Below are 13,384 nucleotides of genomic sequence, written 5' to 3'. Positions count from 1 at the left end.
AGCACTGGACAGGTTCTAATAGTTACTTTGGAGGCTGGAGAGATGGCTCAGAGGTTAAGAGCACTGGCTTCTCTTCCTGAGGACCTGGGTTTGATTCCCTTTGGTGGCTCACAACCATCTGTAACTCTAGTTCCAGAAGCTCTCTTCTCTATATGGGCACAGTACACACAGGGTACATAGACATACATGAAGGCAAAAATATCCAGGCACATAAGCTTTTAAAGTGAAAGAAAATAAGATTCTAAAAATCAAATTTCTAGGCCATTTTCATTTATTTGAATATGTTTAAAGTAATGTTGAAGTTTTATTTAAATTTTTGTTATGCAGGATATTATTTTGCTTACATCTACTCAAATGTAAAACATTTGGATACCAACTTAACATTTGTGAGGGAAGTCGGGAGGACTGCTGGGCAGCACAGTGCGTGCCTAGTATCTTTAAGGCCCTGGGGTTGATCCTTAGCACCACAGAAATCAATAATTTATGCATTGCTGCACACTTTTCCAGTTTAATGTGAATAAGTTGAAGATCATTGGCTGGGATAGCCCTCTAGGAGATTAAGCATTCATAGAGGCTTATTATAATTATATATAAGACAAATAGGAGATCCTTTTAACTATTAAGATGTTTTTATTGGGGTTGGGGATTTAGCTCAGTGGTAGAGCACTTGCCTAGCAAGCACAAGGCCCTGGGTTCGGTCCCCAGCTCCGAAAAAAAGAAAAAAAAAAAAGATGTTTTTATTGCCTTGAGGTATGCCGATAGCTGAATATTTTACTCCCCAAAATTAAAATTTTCTTTGCCCTTATGCAGTTGTTATTGTGAAGTCTGACATTCCTTTTTTATGTTGAGTCAAAGTATATACTAGCCTTAAAAAAAAATAGGTAAATGTCTTGACTAAATTTGGCAGTGGCTGCTGGCGATGTATCAGATCTGTTCACGGGTCAGTGACTGCTCCCTGTTACAGTGAAGGTTAGCTTTGTGCAGAGAGGTCCTGTGTTGTTGGAAAAAAATCAAAACAACAGAGCCAAGCCAACTGCTTATGTTTCTTATACTTAAGAGGTCTTTGACATACAGTGTCAGAAAAACATGCTAAATTTAACACAAATGTCAACTGATGTGCATTTGTGGCATCTCACAAAACATTCTTAAATTATTTGTAAGTCAGACAGTATCTCTACTTGTTTTCAGGTTTTAGGTAATTTTAGAAGAAATTTCTAAATTATGAATTGAAGCTGGTGACTAAAGACTTTTTGATTTTCTAAAGGTAGAATAGCGCTTTTTTGTTGTTTGACCCTGTGGAGTAAGTTTGTTTTCTGTTCTAAGAAAAATGTAGATTAAGGGAAGTAATGCAGTACGGGAATTACCTTCTGAAGGTAGTTCTGAAGAAAATGTACGTTTCCTCTTATGAGGTTTTATCAAGAAAAAAATACCTTGTTAGATCACTTCCCCCAGGGCCAGGGAGCAAACGGGGCAGGATTTCCCTCCTTTAAACCTGTTTGTTTCATGACCAGGATGTGGTGTGTCTGGTGAATGTTTGTGTGTGCTTGGAGAGCATGTGTACTCTGCTGCTGATGGGTGGGGACACAGCCCTTACACCTAGTCAGTTGTGGCACTATGGATTCCCTATCCTCTGCTGACCCTGACCCCTTGCTCCATGATTACTGAAGAATGTTGAAATGGGTTTAGGGATTTGTCTCCTTAGTGTTACCAGTTCTTGTCTCCTGTATTTGAAGTCCTGTTTTCGATACTCACATACTTAGGGTAGATTGTCTTGGTGGAGTGACCCTTTCTCATCCCTTTATTCCTCTGGCGAGTGCTATATCTGACTTCATGACTTTTCTTTTTTTTTTTTTTTTTTGGTTCTTTTTTTGAGCTGGGGGATCCAGACAGGGCCTTGCGCTTCCCAGGCAAGCTCTCCACTGAGCTAAATCCCAACCCCATGACTTTTTCTTAATGTGTTCTTTCTCCTGTCTTCCTCCCCTCCTTCCTCCCCCCACCTCTTCTCTCTCCTTGTGTTCATCCTTGTGGAGCTAGGAATTCACCAGCAGACCTTACTAGGCAAGCACTCTACAGTGACCTAACATTCCAAGCCCTTCATCCCTCTTTAAATGTGTTCATGTAGCATCTGTTTTTCCAACTTTTTTGGTTTTGTTCTTACTTTTAACTTATCTGCCACTAAATGATATGACCTGATCTCTAGCACTGCATGTTAATTCCTTTGGACAATTTCTTTCTTTTTTTTTCCCCCAGAGCTGGGGACTGAACCCAGGGCCTTGCGCTTGCTAGGCAAGTGCTCTACCACTGAGCTAAATCCCCAACCCTGACAATTTCTTTTAGTTGATCTACTCCATAACCAACAGCTGTCACTGTTGTTTTGTTGTGTTTTGCTTGTAACATTTTCACTGAATATATATAGTCGTTAGTGGGTCTGGATTTTAAAACAATTTTAATTAGTTCTCCTGTTATACCCCTGATTTTAGGAGCTTGGGGGTAAAGTTATATTTTGAGGTAAGATGTTTTATGTAACACAGGCTGGCTTTAAGTTTATGATCCTCCTGTCTCGGCTTTCTGATTGGTGAGAAAGTAAACTAGTTTCTTTGTGTGTGTATATGTCTGCTGGGGACTGAACTCAGGGCCTCGTGTGACCTGGGCAAGTGTTCTACTACAGAACGACTGTCCTTGCCCTTGGTTTTTATTGACAGCGTCTTACTCTATGGTCCCAGCCAGCTTCAAATTCGAGACCCTTCTGCCTCTGCCCTCTGAGTGCTTGGATTACAGATAGCATGTGCCACTCAGCAGGCTAAAAGTAGTTTTATACAGTTCCCAGATAGTTACATCTGCTGCTTTTCATTTGTTCTTTATATCTGGGCGTTATTTCTCTTTTACCTGAGGAAATTTCTGTGTTAATATATTAAGTTCAGTCTGTTTGCAGTAGATTCTCTGGTTCTCTCTTATTGGATGCCTGTTTTGTCTTACATCCTGCAGGATATTTTTTATTGGTTGTAAAACCCCGGGTTATAGGTTGTGAGGTGGTGTTGGTGTTCCCAGGTTATGGGCTGTGAGGTGGTGTTGGTGCTCCCAGGCTATGGGCTGTGAGGTGGCGGTGGTGCTCCCAGGCTATGGGCTGTGAGGTGGCGGTGGTGCTTTATTCCATCATGTTTAGCTCTTTAAAACACTTGCGTGAGCCTCCCGACAGCCTGTTTCTGCTGAGAGGCTGTAGTAGGCATTTAAAAGGTCCCCCCTGCACACTCCAGAGCTCTCCCTGCATTGTTGCTCTCTGTCTGCTTTCAGGATGTTTTTAATTTGGTTTTTGTCTTTAGAAATTTAGGACTAGATTTTATTTTTTGACCATTGCCAAATTTGTGAAGTATTTGCCACAGCATGGTAGTTTCTCTCACCTGATGCTCCTGCAGCAACACTGTTTAATTAAGCCTCTTCATACTGTCCATAAAACTCCCTCCCTCCCTCCTTCCTTCTCTCCTTTCTTTCCTCCTTCTCTTCCTTGTTTAAATCTTGTTTTGTTTTGTTTTTTATGATAAATTTTTTGTTTGCTTGTTCTAGCAGGAAATGACCTAGTTAGATTCAACTATAAGTTCAGACTCGCCTCAGGTGGGGTGTGATTCCTGTCAGTTCAGCTTGCAAGGTTGTATGCTGTTGAGGTCTGTCCTCTCTCTCTCTCTCTTTTTTTTTTTAGGTGTCTCTTCTTAGGAAGGGATATGCAATGTGGAGCACTAATTATATTACAAATTAAACCACAAAGAGATACCAAGGCACATCTCTTAGAATGCTAAGACATTTACAATTGGCCAGGTTCTGAAGAGCGTACCTAGGTAATGTAGAGCTATTGACTGTCCACCATTGCTGGAAAGATTGTGAAAATGGTACAGCCACTTTAGAAATCGGACTTTTTACAACGTTAAATGTAAAATTACTTTATGAAGTGTTCATGCCATTTGAAGATATTTACCTAGAAGGCATAATATAAGATGTATGTATAACTTTTAAAAAATAATTGCATATATACAAAAAACCAAAATTGGAATATCTATCACATGGAGATTGGATAGGCACACTATACTATATCTATACAATTATAATTTTTATGCTGGTATTTTTAAAGATATTTTATAGGTTTTAGGAAGGTAAATCTATTAAATCTATTGTTCTCTAATGATTTCACATTTTGATAACAAAATAAGAAAGATGTTCTGAGAACATAGACTTATTCATACTGGCTTCTAGTTTTGTTTATGATTTAATTTTTACATTAAATTCTATATAGATTAAAGAATTTATTTGATATGCTATACGGTAAAGCTTTTATGCCTTCTGGGTAAATACCTTCAGAAGAACACGAGACTTATTTCTTCCTGAGCTTGTGTGATCTCACTTAACATATTTAATATTTATAAATTAAATTGGAAAAATGCTGTATCTGTTTCCCACAGGGAGTTTTATGATGATGGTATGTGTCATACATTTTATCATATTTAATCCTACAACTTTTATTGTTAATCTTTTTGTGTCACAATTTCTGATTATGGTAAAGATGCTTTTATTTATGTTTTCTGGTGTGATGTTGGTGTCTGAACCCAGTGCTGCATGTGCTTCTACACTGAGGTCTTCACTAACCCCCGAGGAGTACTGCTGTTTGCTTTATTAAGATAGGGTCTCACCTGTAGACCAGGCTGGCCTGGAATCCAGAGATTCACCTGCCTTTCTGCCTCCTGAGGGCTGGGATTAAAGGTTGTGCCACTCCACTCAGCCCCAAAACACTATTTTAAAGTTGTCTTTTTTTTTTTTTAATTTCCAATGTCATTATATATGGTTTTGTGTTTAACTTAAATATAGATTGTCAAAGGAAACTTGAGACATACATGTCACGATTTTGACAGTCTGCATTTCACTAGTTTCTGCACTCTGAAGCTAACACTAGTGTTATGTTTAGATTTTCTGTTCACTGAAGTATCGCCTCGGGTCTAAAGGGCCTAGAGAGAAGCTCATCTCCAAGAATCTGACGTTTTGATTGTTTTGCACTGTTCATATAGCTATTTGTTAAATAATCAATATTTGTGTGTGATCTATGGGACTAGAGACTAATAAGATGTACTTTGAAACCTTTTTTAAAATAGGATTTTCTTTATCTTTATTTTATGTGTGTGCGTGTTTTACCACCGTGGATGTACGTCCCGGTTTGTGAAGTGCCTGTGGAGGCCAGAACGGGGTGTCAGATTCTCTGGAACTGGAGTTATAACTCAGTGAGCTGGGAACTGAACCTAGGACCACTGAAGAGCAATGTGTGCTCCCCTTAACCACTGAGCGATCTCTGTAGCCCCCAGATCTTATTGTTAAAAGACTCCTGCGCTCTCCTGCTAACTACCATGAGGATATACTTGTGCCATTGCTTAGAGCTGGCTACTTATAGACCTATAAAAGTTACATCTGAAAACCAGATTAGGTAACTCTCTATGATGTTACATAAACTTGATCCTTTTGCTTTCTTTAGTTAACTTTTCCTAAATTGCTACTGACATAAAAATAAACAAATAAAGAATGCTAGAGCCCAAGTTCGGTTATTTTTACAGTGCTGTTATTATATTGTTAGTCTGTTTCACTGCTCTTTGGCATGCATGATTGAAGTGTGGATTGGCCATATTTATAATAAAATTGTGCAAAAAAGATGAATTCATAGTAATATTGCTGTCTTTTTTGTGTATTTTCTGTTTTGCTGCTTCAACAAGGCTAAACTTTGGCTAGTCATATTTTTTAATTTCTATTTTTATAATAATTGTAGTTTAATCTCTGATACACAGTGGCCATTGTATTGTTATCAGTAATGCTAAATGAAAGAAGCCAGTCATAAAGAAGTAGAATTCATGAGGAAGCTGAAATCGAAGAGAAGGAAAAAGAGAACTGTTCACTGGGCATAGGGTTTCAGTTTTACAAGATGAAGAAATTCTAGAGCTCTGTCACACAACACCATGAATGGAGTTGTTGTTATCCTGTGATGGACGGCTATTACACGATGCTCAAAGCTTAACACGGGGAAGTGACCTATTTACCTCATGGTTTTGGAGACTCCAATGGATAATCTCAATTATAACCTGCTTAGATTGAGAAATACCTAGGAGACTTGGAAAGCATTCTTTTGGGTGTGTCTGGAAGGCATTTCCAGGAATGATTAGATTAGGAGAGCTCCAGCCTAATGAATAGAGCTATAATTTGATGACATCATCACCATCACCATCACCACCACCATCATCATCATCATCATCATCATCAACAACAACAATAACATTATTGGATGTAAAAGTAACTTGTTTTATTTTTACACTCCAGATTTTATTCCCCTCCCAGTCCACCCCACCCCCCGAGGGTTCCACATCCCATACTTCCTCTCTGACACCCCTCACTTTTCCCCCTCCCCCCATCTCCACAAGGATGACCCCACCCCACCCACCCCACTCACCCAACTCACCCCACCAGACCTCTAAACTCCCTGTGGCCTCCAGTCTCTTGAGGGTTAGGTGCATCATCTCTGGCCTGAACCCAGAGCTGGGAGTCCTCTGCTGTGTATGTGTTGAAGGCCTCATCTCAGCTGGTGGATGCTGCCTGGTTGGTGATCCAGTGTCTGAGAGATCTCAGGGGTCCAGGTTAATTGAGACTGCTGGCCCTCCTACAGGGTTGCCTTCCTCCTTAGCTTCCTCCAGCTTTTCCCTAATTTAACCAAAGAGGTCAGCAGCTTCTGTTCGTTGGTTGGCTGCACATTATTAGAAGGTGGTAAGAAATTGGAGGTAAGTCACTGAGGTAATGCCTTTCAGGACTGTATCTTACCTGAGCACCCTCTTATATTCCCTATCAATACTTTCTGATGACCACAAGGCAAAGAACCTCCTGAACTGCCATTCCCACCACCCTGATGTTCTGTCCAAACACCCGAGTCCACGTGGCCCTGAACTGAGTGAACTTGAAATTATGAGGCCAAATAAATGGTCTCTAGACTGTTCTCTCAGACTTTGTGGTCACAGTTTTGAAGATGTAACTAACTGGCAGAAAGTTCCAGTTGGGCAGGTCTATCAGTAGCCTCTGGTGAGAACCCTTTAGACTAATAGTGATAAGACAGAAAAATAAAGAGAATCAACCACATGCAAGGTGATGGTGGTCTGCTCGGTAAACTCTTCCTGAGAGCTAACTGGGATTCCATCAGAACTGTTTTAATCCCTCCCAAGGGCAGCACCCCAGGGACCTTATTACTTTTTGTTTGATTTTACCTCTTGAAGCTCAGCCACCTGTAATTTCACCACACTGTGGACTGAGCTTCCAGAACATGAGCCTTGTAGGACAAACCACATCCAAACTATGGCAGCAGGTAACATTATTATAATATATGCTTAAATGTGATTATGGAACTAACTTTTATCTTACAAATATAATATCTAACAGAGTAAGTCCAAAATGATAACTCTTCAGTAGTCTCATTTGTTCTTAGAACAGGGCGACCCTACATTGCTGAGATCACTCAACCTCATTTTGAACCATTTCTCTGAACCACAGTAGCCATCTGTCCATTTCCCTAACTTGACAAGTCTTGTCCTCTACCCAGAATGCTCTTCCCTGTGGCATTTACCCAGCTGTTTCTGTCTTGGTTTTCATATTTTGGCTCAGTAGTATGTATTAGTTTTCTTGTTGATGTGACGAAGGACCCAACAGAAGCGATTTGAAGGAAGAAGGATTGCCTTTGATCTCCAAGGGGCTGTAGTCCATGGTGGTAGTGAAGGCATGGCGTGGGAGGTGAGGTATAGTCACACTGTCTGCACTTAGGAAACAGAAGGGGGACACGGTCCTGCTCACACTCTGCACAGCCTTCTCTCTTCAGTTAGCCTCCCCAGAAAGCCCCTCACAAACCTGCCCAAGGGATGACTACCGCATGCTTCTAAACAGAGTCTACTTAACAAGGGAGGCTAGCTGTCATGAAGCCCCTCGTCACAGAGCTGTCCGGTCACCCAGCATCCACTGTTACCAGCCTCTAGCTGTCACATGGCTCTGTGCAGTCCTGCTCACTAGCTGATACTTTCTGGATTTGCCCAAGAATGTGTGTGATCTTGGTGTAGACTTTGTCTCTTTATAACTTTATCCCCTGCACCTAGAACAGTGCCTGCTGTGATGAATTAACCTCCTAGTCTTAAATGACCCCATTCCGAATTATTTAAATTTGAATTGTAAGATGTCTCCTTAGATAGTTCTATCTAACTGTAGTGCAGATACCTCAGACTCAGACTTAGCCTGCTCTGAACGGAGGCTGTCACACCCCTCTGCCCACTGTGCCAAGCATCTCCTGTCTGTAGTTGAGCTGTCGGACCTGAGGTCCTTTCTGATTCTCTTTCCTCTCCCTGACCTCTCAGCAGACCCTGTCAGGATTTCCCTCTCCTCCTCCCTTCCCATCTCATCACCACCACCTTTAGGTCAAAGTACATTTACTTGACCCATTGTTAAAGGTGCCAAACGAGCCTGTGTACCTTCCCCACTCTCCTCTCTTGCTGCTTCTCCTGTTCTCACTTCCATTTCTCTTTTCTGGACCATAAGACCTTCCATTCATGGGGTTGGGGATTTAGCTCAGTGGTAGAGCGCTTGCCTAGCAAGCACAAGGCCCTGGGTTCGGTCCTCAGCTCTGGAAAAAAAAAAAAAGACCTTCCATTCCTGATGCCACTGTCCTGTTCAGAACAGCAAAATACAGTCTTTTAATGCAGCCTCCTATTCCCCAGCCCAGCTCCCTCACCAGGCTGACTTGGTGGATTCCCATGTGTTCATCGTGTAGCTTACATCACTAATCACTGCTCAACCAACATATGCCAAACCCTGCCCAGCACTTTTATAATTCCATTTCCACTGATTTTTTCTGATTCCTCAAAACCCTTTTTCCATCAATTTATTTTATTTTTAAATTATGTTGAAGTACCAGGAGACAAGCCTGGGACCTCCATGTACAGACAAGTACACTACTGCCCAGTTGCATCCCTCAGAGTTACCCGTCTTTCCTTAAGACCTTACTGGAAAAGCTGCAGCAATAAAACACCTCCCCAGAAACCTTTCTAGGTCTCCCCTCAATCCTAAAATTGAAACTACTAGCATAGGCCTGTATTATCTCTATTGCTTGTTTTTAAAAATTATGGCAAAGGATGTATAATATACAAATAATCGTTTTAATAGTGGTAGGTTTCCAGCTCATTGGCATTCATGTATTCACGTCGCGTATAGCCATCATGTCACCTGCATAACCATGCTTGTATTTCTTTTTTAAAACTTACTTATTTTTATTTCATGTGTATTGCATGTATGTCTGTGTGAGGGTGTTACATTAAAGACAGCTGTGAGCTGCTATGTGGGTGCTGGGAATTGAACCTGGGTCCTCTCAAAGAGCAGCCGGTGCTCTTAACCTCAGCGTCCTCTCTCCAGCCCTTCTTCTTCTTATTGCTATGGTTGTTGCCTTCAGATTGTAAACAAAGGGATGTAACTGGGCAGCAGTGTACTTGTCTGTACATGGAGGTCCCAGGCCCATCTCCCAGTACTTCAACATAATTTAAAAATAAAATAAATATGAAACTCAGTGCTCGTATGTTAACCTTAAAATTAAATTTAAAAACGTGTCCTAGTTTGCAAGCATTTGGTTAGTCAGCATGGATGGGCGTGAGTTTATCACACTTGGTTACTGTGCTGTCAGCGTGCCTCTTGTGCCGTGTTACCTGCCTTTCTACACCATTGGGGAAGCTCTGTCCTTTGATGAGTTATGAACTGAGCTGTGCTTTGGATGTGACACTGACTTCTCTGTAGACAGATCTCCCAATGTTTCTCTCTCCCAAATGTTCTCTTCTTGCCTTTCTTGTATAGTCAAACTACCATGCATTTCTTGAACACTATAGCTTCTGAAGGTTCCAAGTTCTTTGTGACCCTAGCGCTCACATTTTGCAAATAAAGAAATAAAGACCATGTTAATAATACCTAAAATTTAAAAAATACTATGCCCGAGATTCTCAGCCTGTAAAGGGCAGAAGGGCTGTCACTCAGGGTACCTTTATTGCTAAGTCTATAAAGGCAATAGGTCTTGTTCTTCTGAGCACTGAAGGATCTTGCATTTATCATCTTAGATGTACCAAGAGCTGGATAAAGATAACCCTTAAAATGCACATTTGTATTTTGTGTTTCCAGGGGTGGAGCCAAAAGTCTCTGAGGACCTGTTTGGCCAGGTCTGAGGACGGTTGAGAGAGGATTCCTGTTCAGCCAGGGACAGGGCCCATAGGAGGATCTCGATGCGTATAAAAAAATAAAACAAAACCAAAACCTCAGCAAACCTGAGTTTTTGGGGTGTCTTTCAGGAATTATGGAAATGACTAAGGTCAGGGCCTGTTTCACATGTAGAAAACAGTGGGAAGCTTCAGGTTCTGTGCGGTTTGCCTACCCACATTCTAGGAGCAAGGTAAACTCATAAAGAAGTTCTGCCTCTCTCCTCTCTTTATTTTCATCCTCCTAAAACAAGATGGGAGAAAATCAGGTGGCAGGAATGACAAGGTAAAACCCTCGTGTGGATGAATGTATGGGCTTATGGGAGTGATGTGGGAGCGATGGTCGACTGTGAGTGCTAACCTTCCGGTTCTCTCCCCATTACACACGTCTCTAAAGAGCCCATCCTCTCACCATTTCCCGAGTTGTGTAGCTGCACTACCCTAGATGGAGTCTTTGTCTCTCACCACCTTCCTGATAACACACACTGCTCAGTGCCAAAGCCTTGTGTGGTCCTGCAGGACTCACAGCACTCACATCACTCAACCTCCTTTTTCCATTGCGCGTCCGTCAGTTGTATAAAGCCACAGTTGACAGCTCCTCGTTTCCCTGACTATAGCTAGAATAGTGTGTGCTCAGGAATATCTTTGTGCCTGACTTCTCATGTATGTAAAATGGGCAATAGAGTAATAACTACCTCATACAACTTCTGGTAATACTGTAAATATATACAATTGTTAGAACTGGTCTGAAATTGTAAGCAACTAAAACTGTTATTAGTTGATTTAATCATACTTTTCCTAGCTGCTTATCCTACCAGTTAAGGATATATACATATATATTCTTTCATACACGCACACACACACACATACACACACACACACACACACACACACACACACACACACACACACACTTTCTTCCCAGTGTGTATAAACCTTCCATTTTAGTTTTATATAATTGAAGAGCCATGGACACAAAATATGTACATGGAAAAAGCTGGATGATTTAATTTCTTTGGTCTTTGGGGGAGTGAAATTCTTTCCTTCTGCAAATAAACTCTTTTCCCCATCACATTGCAGGTGGTATGCAAGATTACAACTATGTGTGGGCCAACTGTTTTGAGATCACATTAGAATTATCTTGCTGCAAATACCCACCTGCTTCTCAGCTTCGACAAGAATGGGAGAACAATCGTGAGTCTTTGATCACATTGATTGAAAAGGTAAAAATTGCTGGCTGGAAGTTTGGAATTTTGAAATAATGAGTTAAACAAGGGAGAAATCTGGATACACATGAAGATCAATCCAAATAGCATGTTCTTTATCTCATGCATTTTAAGATTGTACATTCTCTCTAGGAATTGTTAGTTTATGATCTACTAGAGTACATCAAGCTCCTCCTTTTCTACTCTGACCCCCAGTCCTAGCTCCTTGCTCCATAGAGGCTTCCATTGACAGTCTTAGAACACTTTTACAAATGGAAATAACGGGCCAAATCGTTAGTGGGGGGGGCTCAGTAGTAGAAGGAGTGTTTGGCATGAATGAAGCCCTGAGTTCAATTCCTGGCACCAAGAAAACCCTACAGTTTTGTCCTGTCAGGTTAACAGTGCCATGTGTTCATATTGCTAAAGACCCTTTCCCATTGTGAACGTGCTTATCAGTTTAGTGTAAACATGAGAAATGTTCCTGCAGCTGTTGACTGTGCCAGAAATTATAGTTTGAAGAGGAAATTTGACTTCAAAGAGAGGGAATTTCAAACACACACACACACACACACACACACACACACACACACACACACTAAATTTAGGAGTTTAGTGCTGAGGCTAGAGAGATGGCGCAATGGTTAAGAGCAGGCTGTTCTTGCAGAGGACCTGGGTTTGGTTCCAACCACCAACACAGCAGCTCACGACCTACTGTAATTCCAGTGCCAGGTGTTCCAACACTGTCCTGGCCTCCACGGAGCACCAGACAGACATGTACTACACATCTATCCATCCATCCAATACATACATGCATGCATGCATGAGTACATACATACATACATGCATGCATGCATGCATGCATGCATACATACATACATACAGGCAAACATACACGAAATAAAAATAAATCTTAAAAAAGAATTTAGTCCTTTACTTTATTTCAACTTCAAGGGATTAAAAAACACTTTGCATGCTGGGCATGGTGGTGCACTCCTTTAATCCCAGCTCTCCAAAGTCAGAGGCAGGGGATCTCTGTGAGTTGGAGGCCAGCCTGAGCTCCATAAAGAGCTCCAGGACAGGCACAACTACATAACGAGAGCCTGTCACAGAAGGAAAGGACAAATTGAAAATGTCATGGCAGTCTGACTGTCTAGAAGCTCTAACACCGAACTGATTGCCTCTGAGTTTTGATTTTTGTCTTTTAGGTCCACATTGGAATTAAAGGATTTGTTAAAGACTCGGTCACAGGCTCTGGGTTGGAGAATGCAACCATCTCAGTGGCTGGTATTAATCATAATATCACAACTGGGAGATTCGGTGATTTCCACAGACTGCTCGTTCCTGGAAGTTACAATCTTACAGCGGTTTCACCTGGGTAAAAGTTTTAAACTAGATTCTTAATTACAGTGCCAAGCCTCTCTTTAGACATAGGGTTGTCTAAATACTTCTCACTGAATGTGGCTTCTGTTTTTTCTGATTTTCTCATTTCCCCTTTAATAATGAGAAGAAAGTGCTATCACTGGAGCGTTCTGTCCTATAGTGCAACGGTGGGAGGCATAACTGGAGGACTGGGAGGAAGGAAGAGAGAAAAGCTTTACAAAAGGCTCCACTGTCAGGAGCATTGCCACAGCTAGTTGAATCGGGTAGAAGCAGCCGGGGCTCCAGAGATGGGGTTTGAAGACCTATTTCCCAGCTTCCCGATACAGTAAAGCAGTGGGATTTCACCTGTGCGAGCCTTTCTGCACACTCACTTGATGAGGATTTTATTGATAATCTTTCATTCTGAGCTTTGTAGGGAAGAAAGGGAGAGTCTGATAAGGCGAGGCAAAGGTGGATAGTACATGCCTTGAGCATCACAGCAGCAGTTAGCTTGTCTGCCCCTTCAAACAGCACAGCAACATT

General features: G+C 41.5%; 1 protein-coding gene across 1 annotated transcript in view; it reads left to right on the top strand.

The window, feature by feature from the left end:
• Window positions 1-13,384, top strand: part of Cpd (carboxypeptidase D) — a 65,168-nt gene that overhangs the window by 18,375 nt on the left and 33,409 nt on the right. Inside the window, exons 3-4 of the mRNA XM_032914267.1 lie at window positions 11,358-11,500; window positions 12,688-12,857. Of these exons, the coding sequence (XP_032770158.1) occupies window positions 11,358-11,500; window positions 12,688-12,857 (313 nt within the window). The remainder of the gene's footprint in view (window positions 1-11,357; window positions 11,501-12,687; window positions 12,858-13,384) is intronic.

Source organism: Rattus rattus, chromosome 9, assembly GCF_011064425.1.
Source record: "Rattus rattus isolate New Zealand chromosome 9, Rrattus_CSIRO_v1, whole genome shotgun sequence".
In the NCBI taxonomy this organism is placed as follows: domain Eukaryota; kingdom Metazoa; phylum Chordata; class Mammalia; order Rodentia; family Muridae; genus Rattus; species Rattus rattus.
This window is presented reverse-complemented; position numbering and strand designations above follow the sequence as displayed.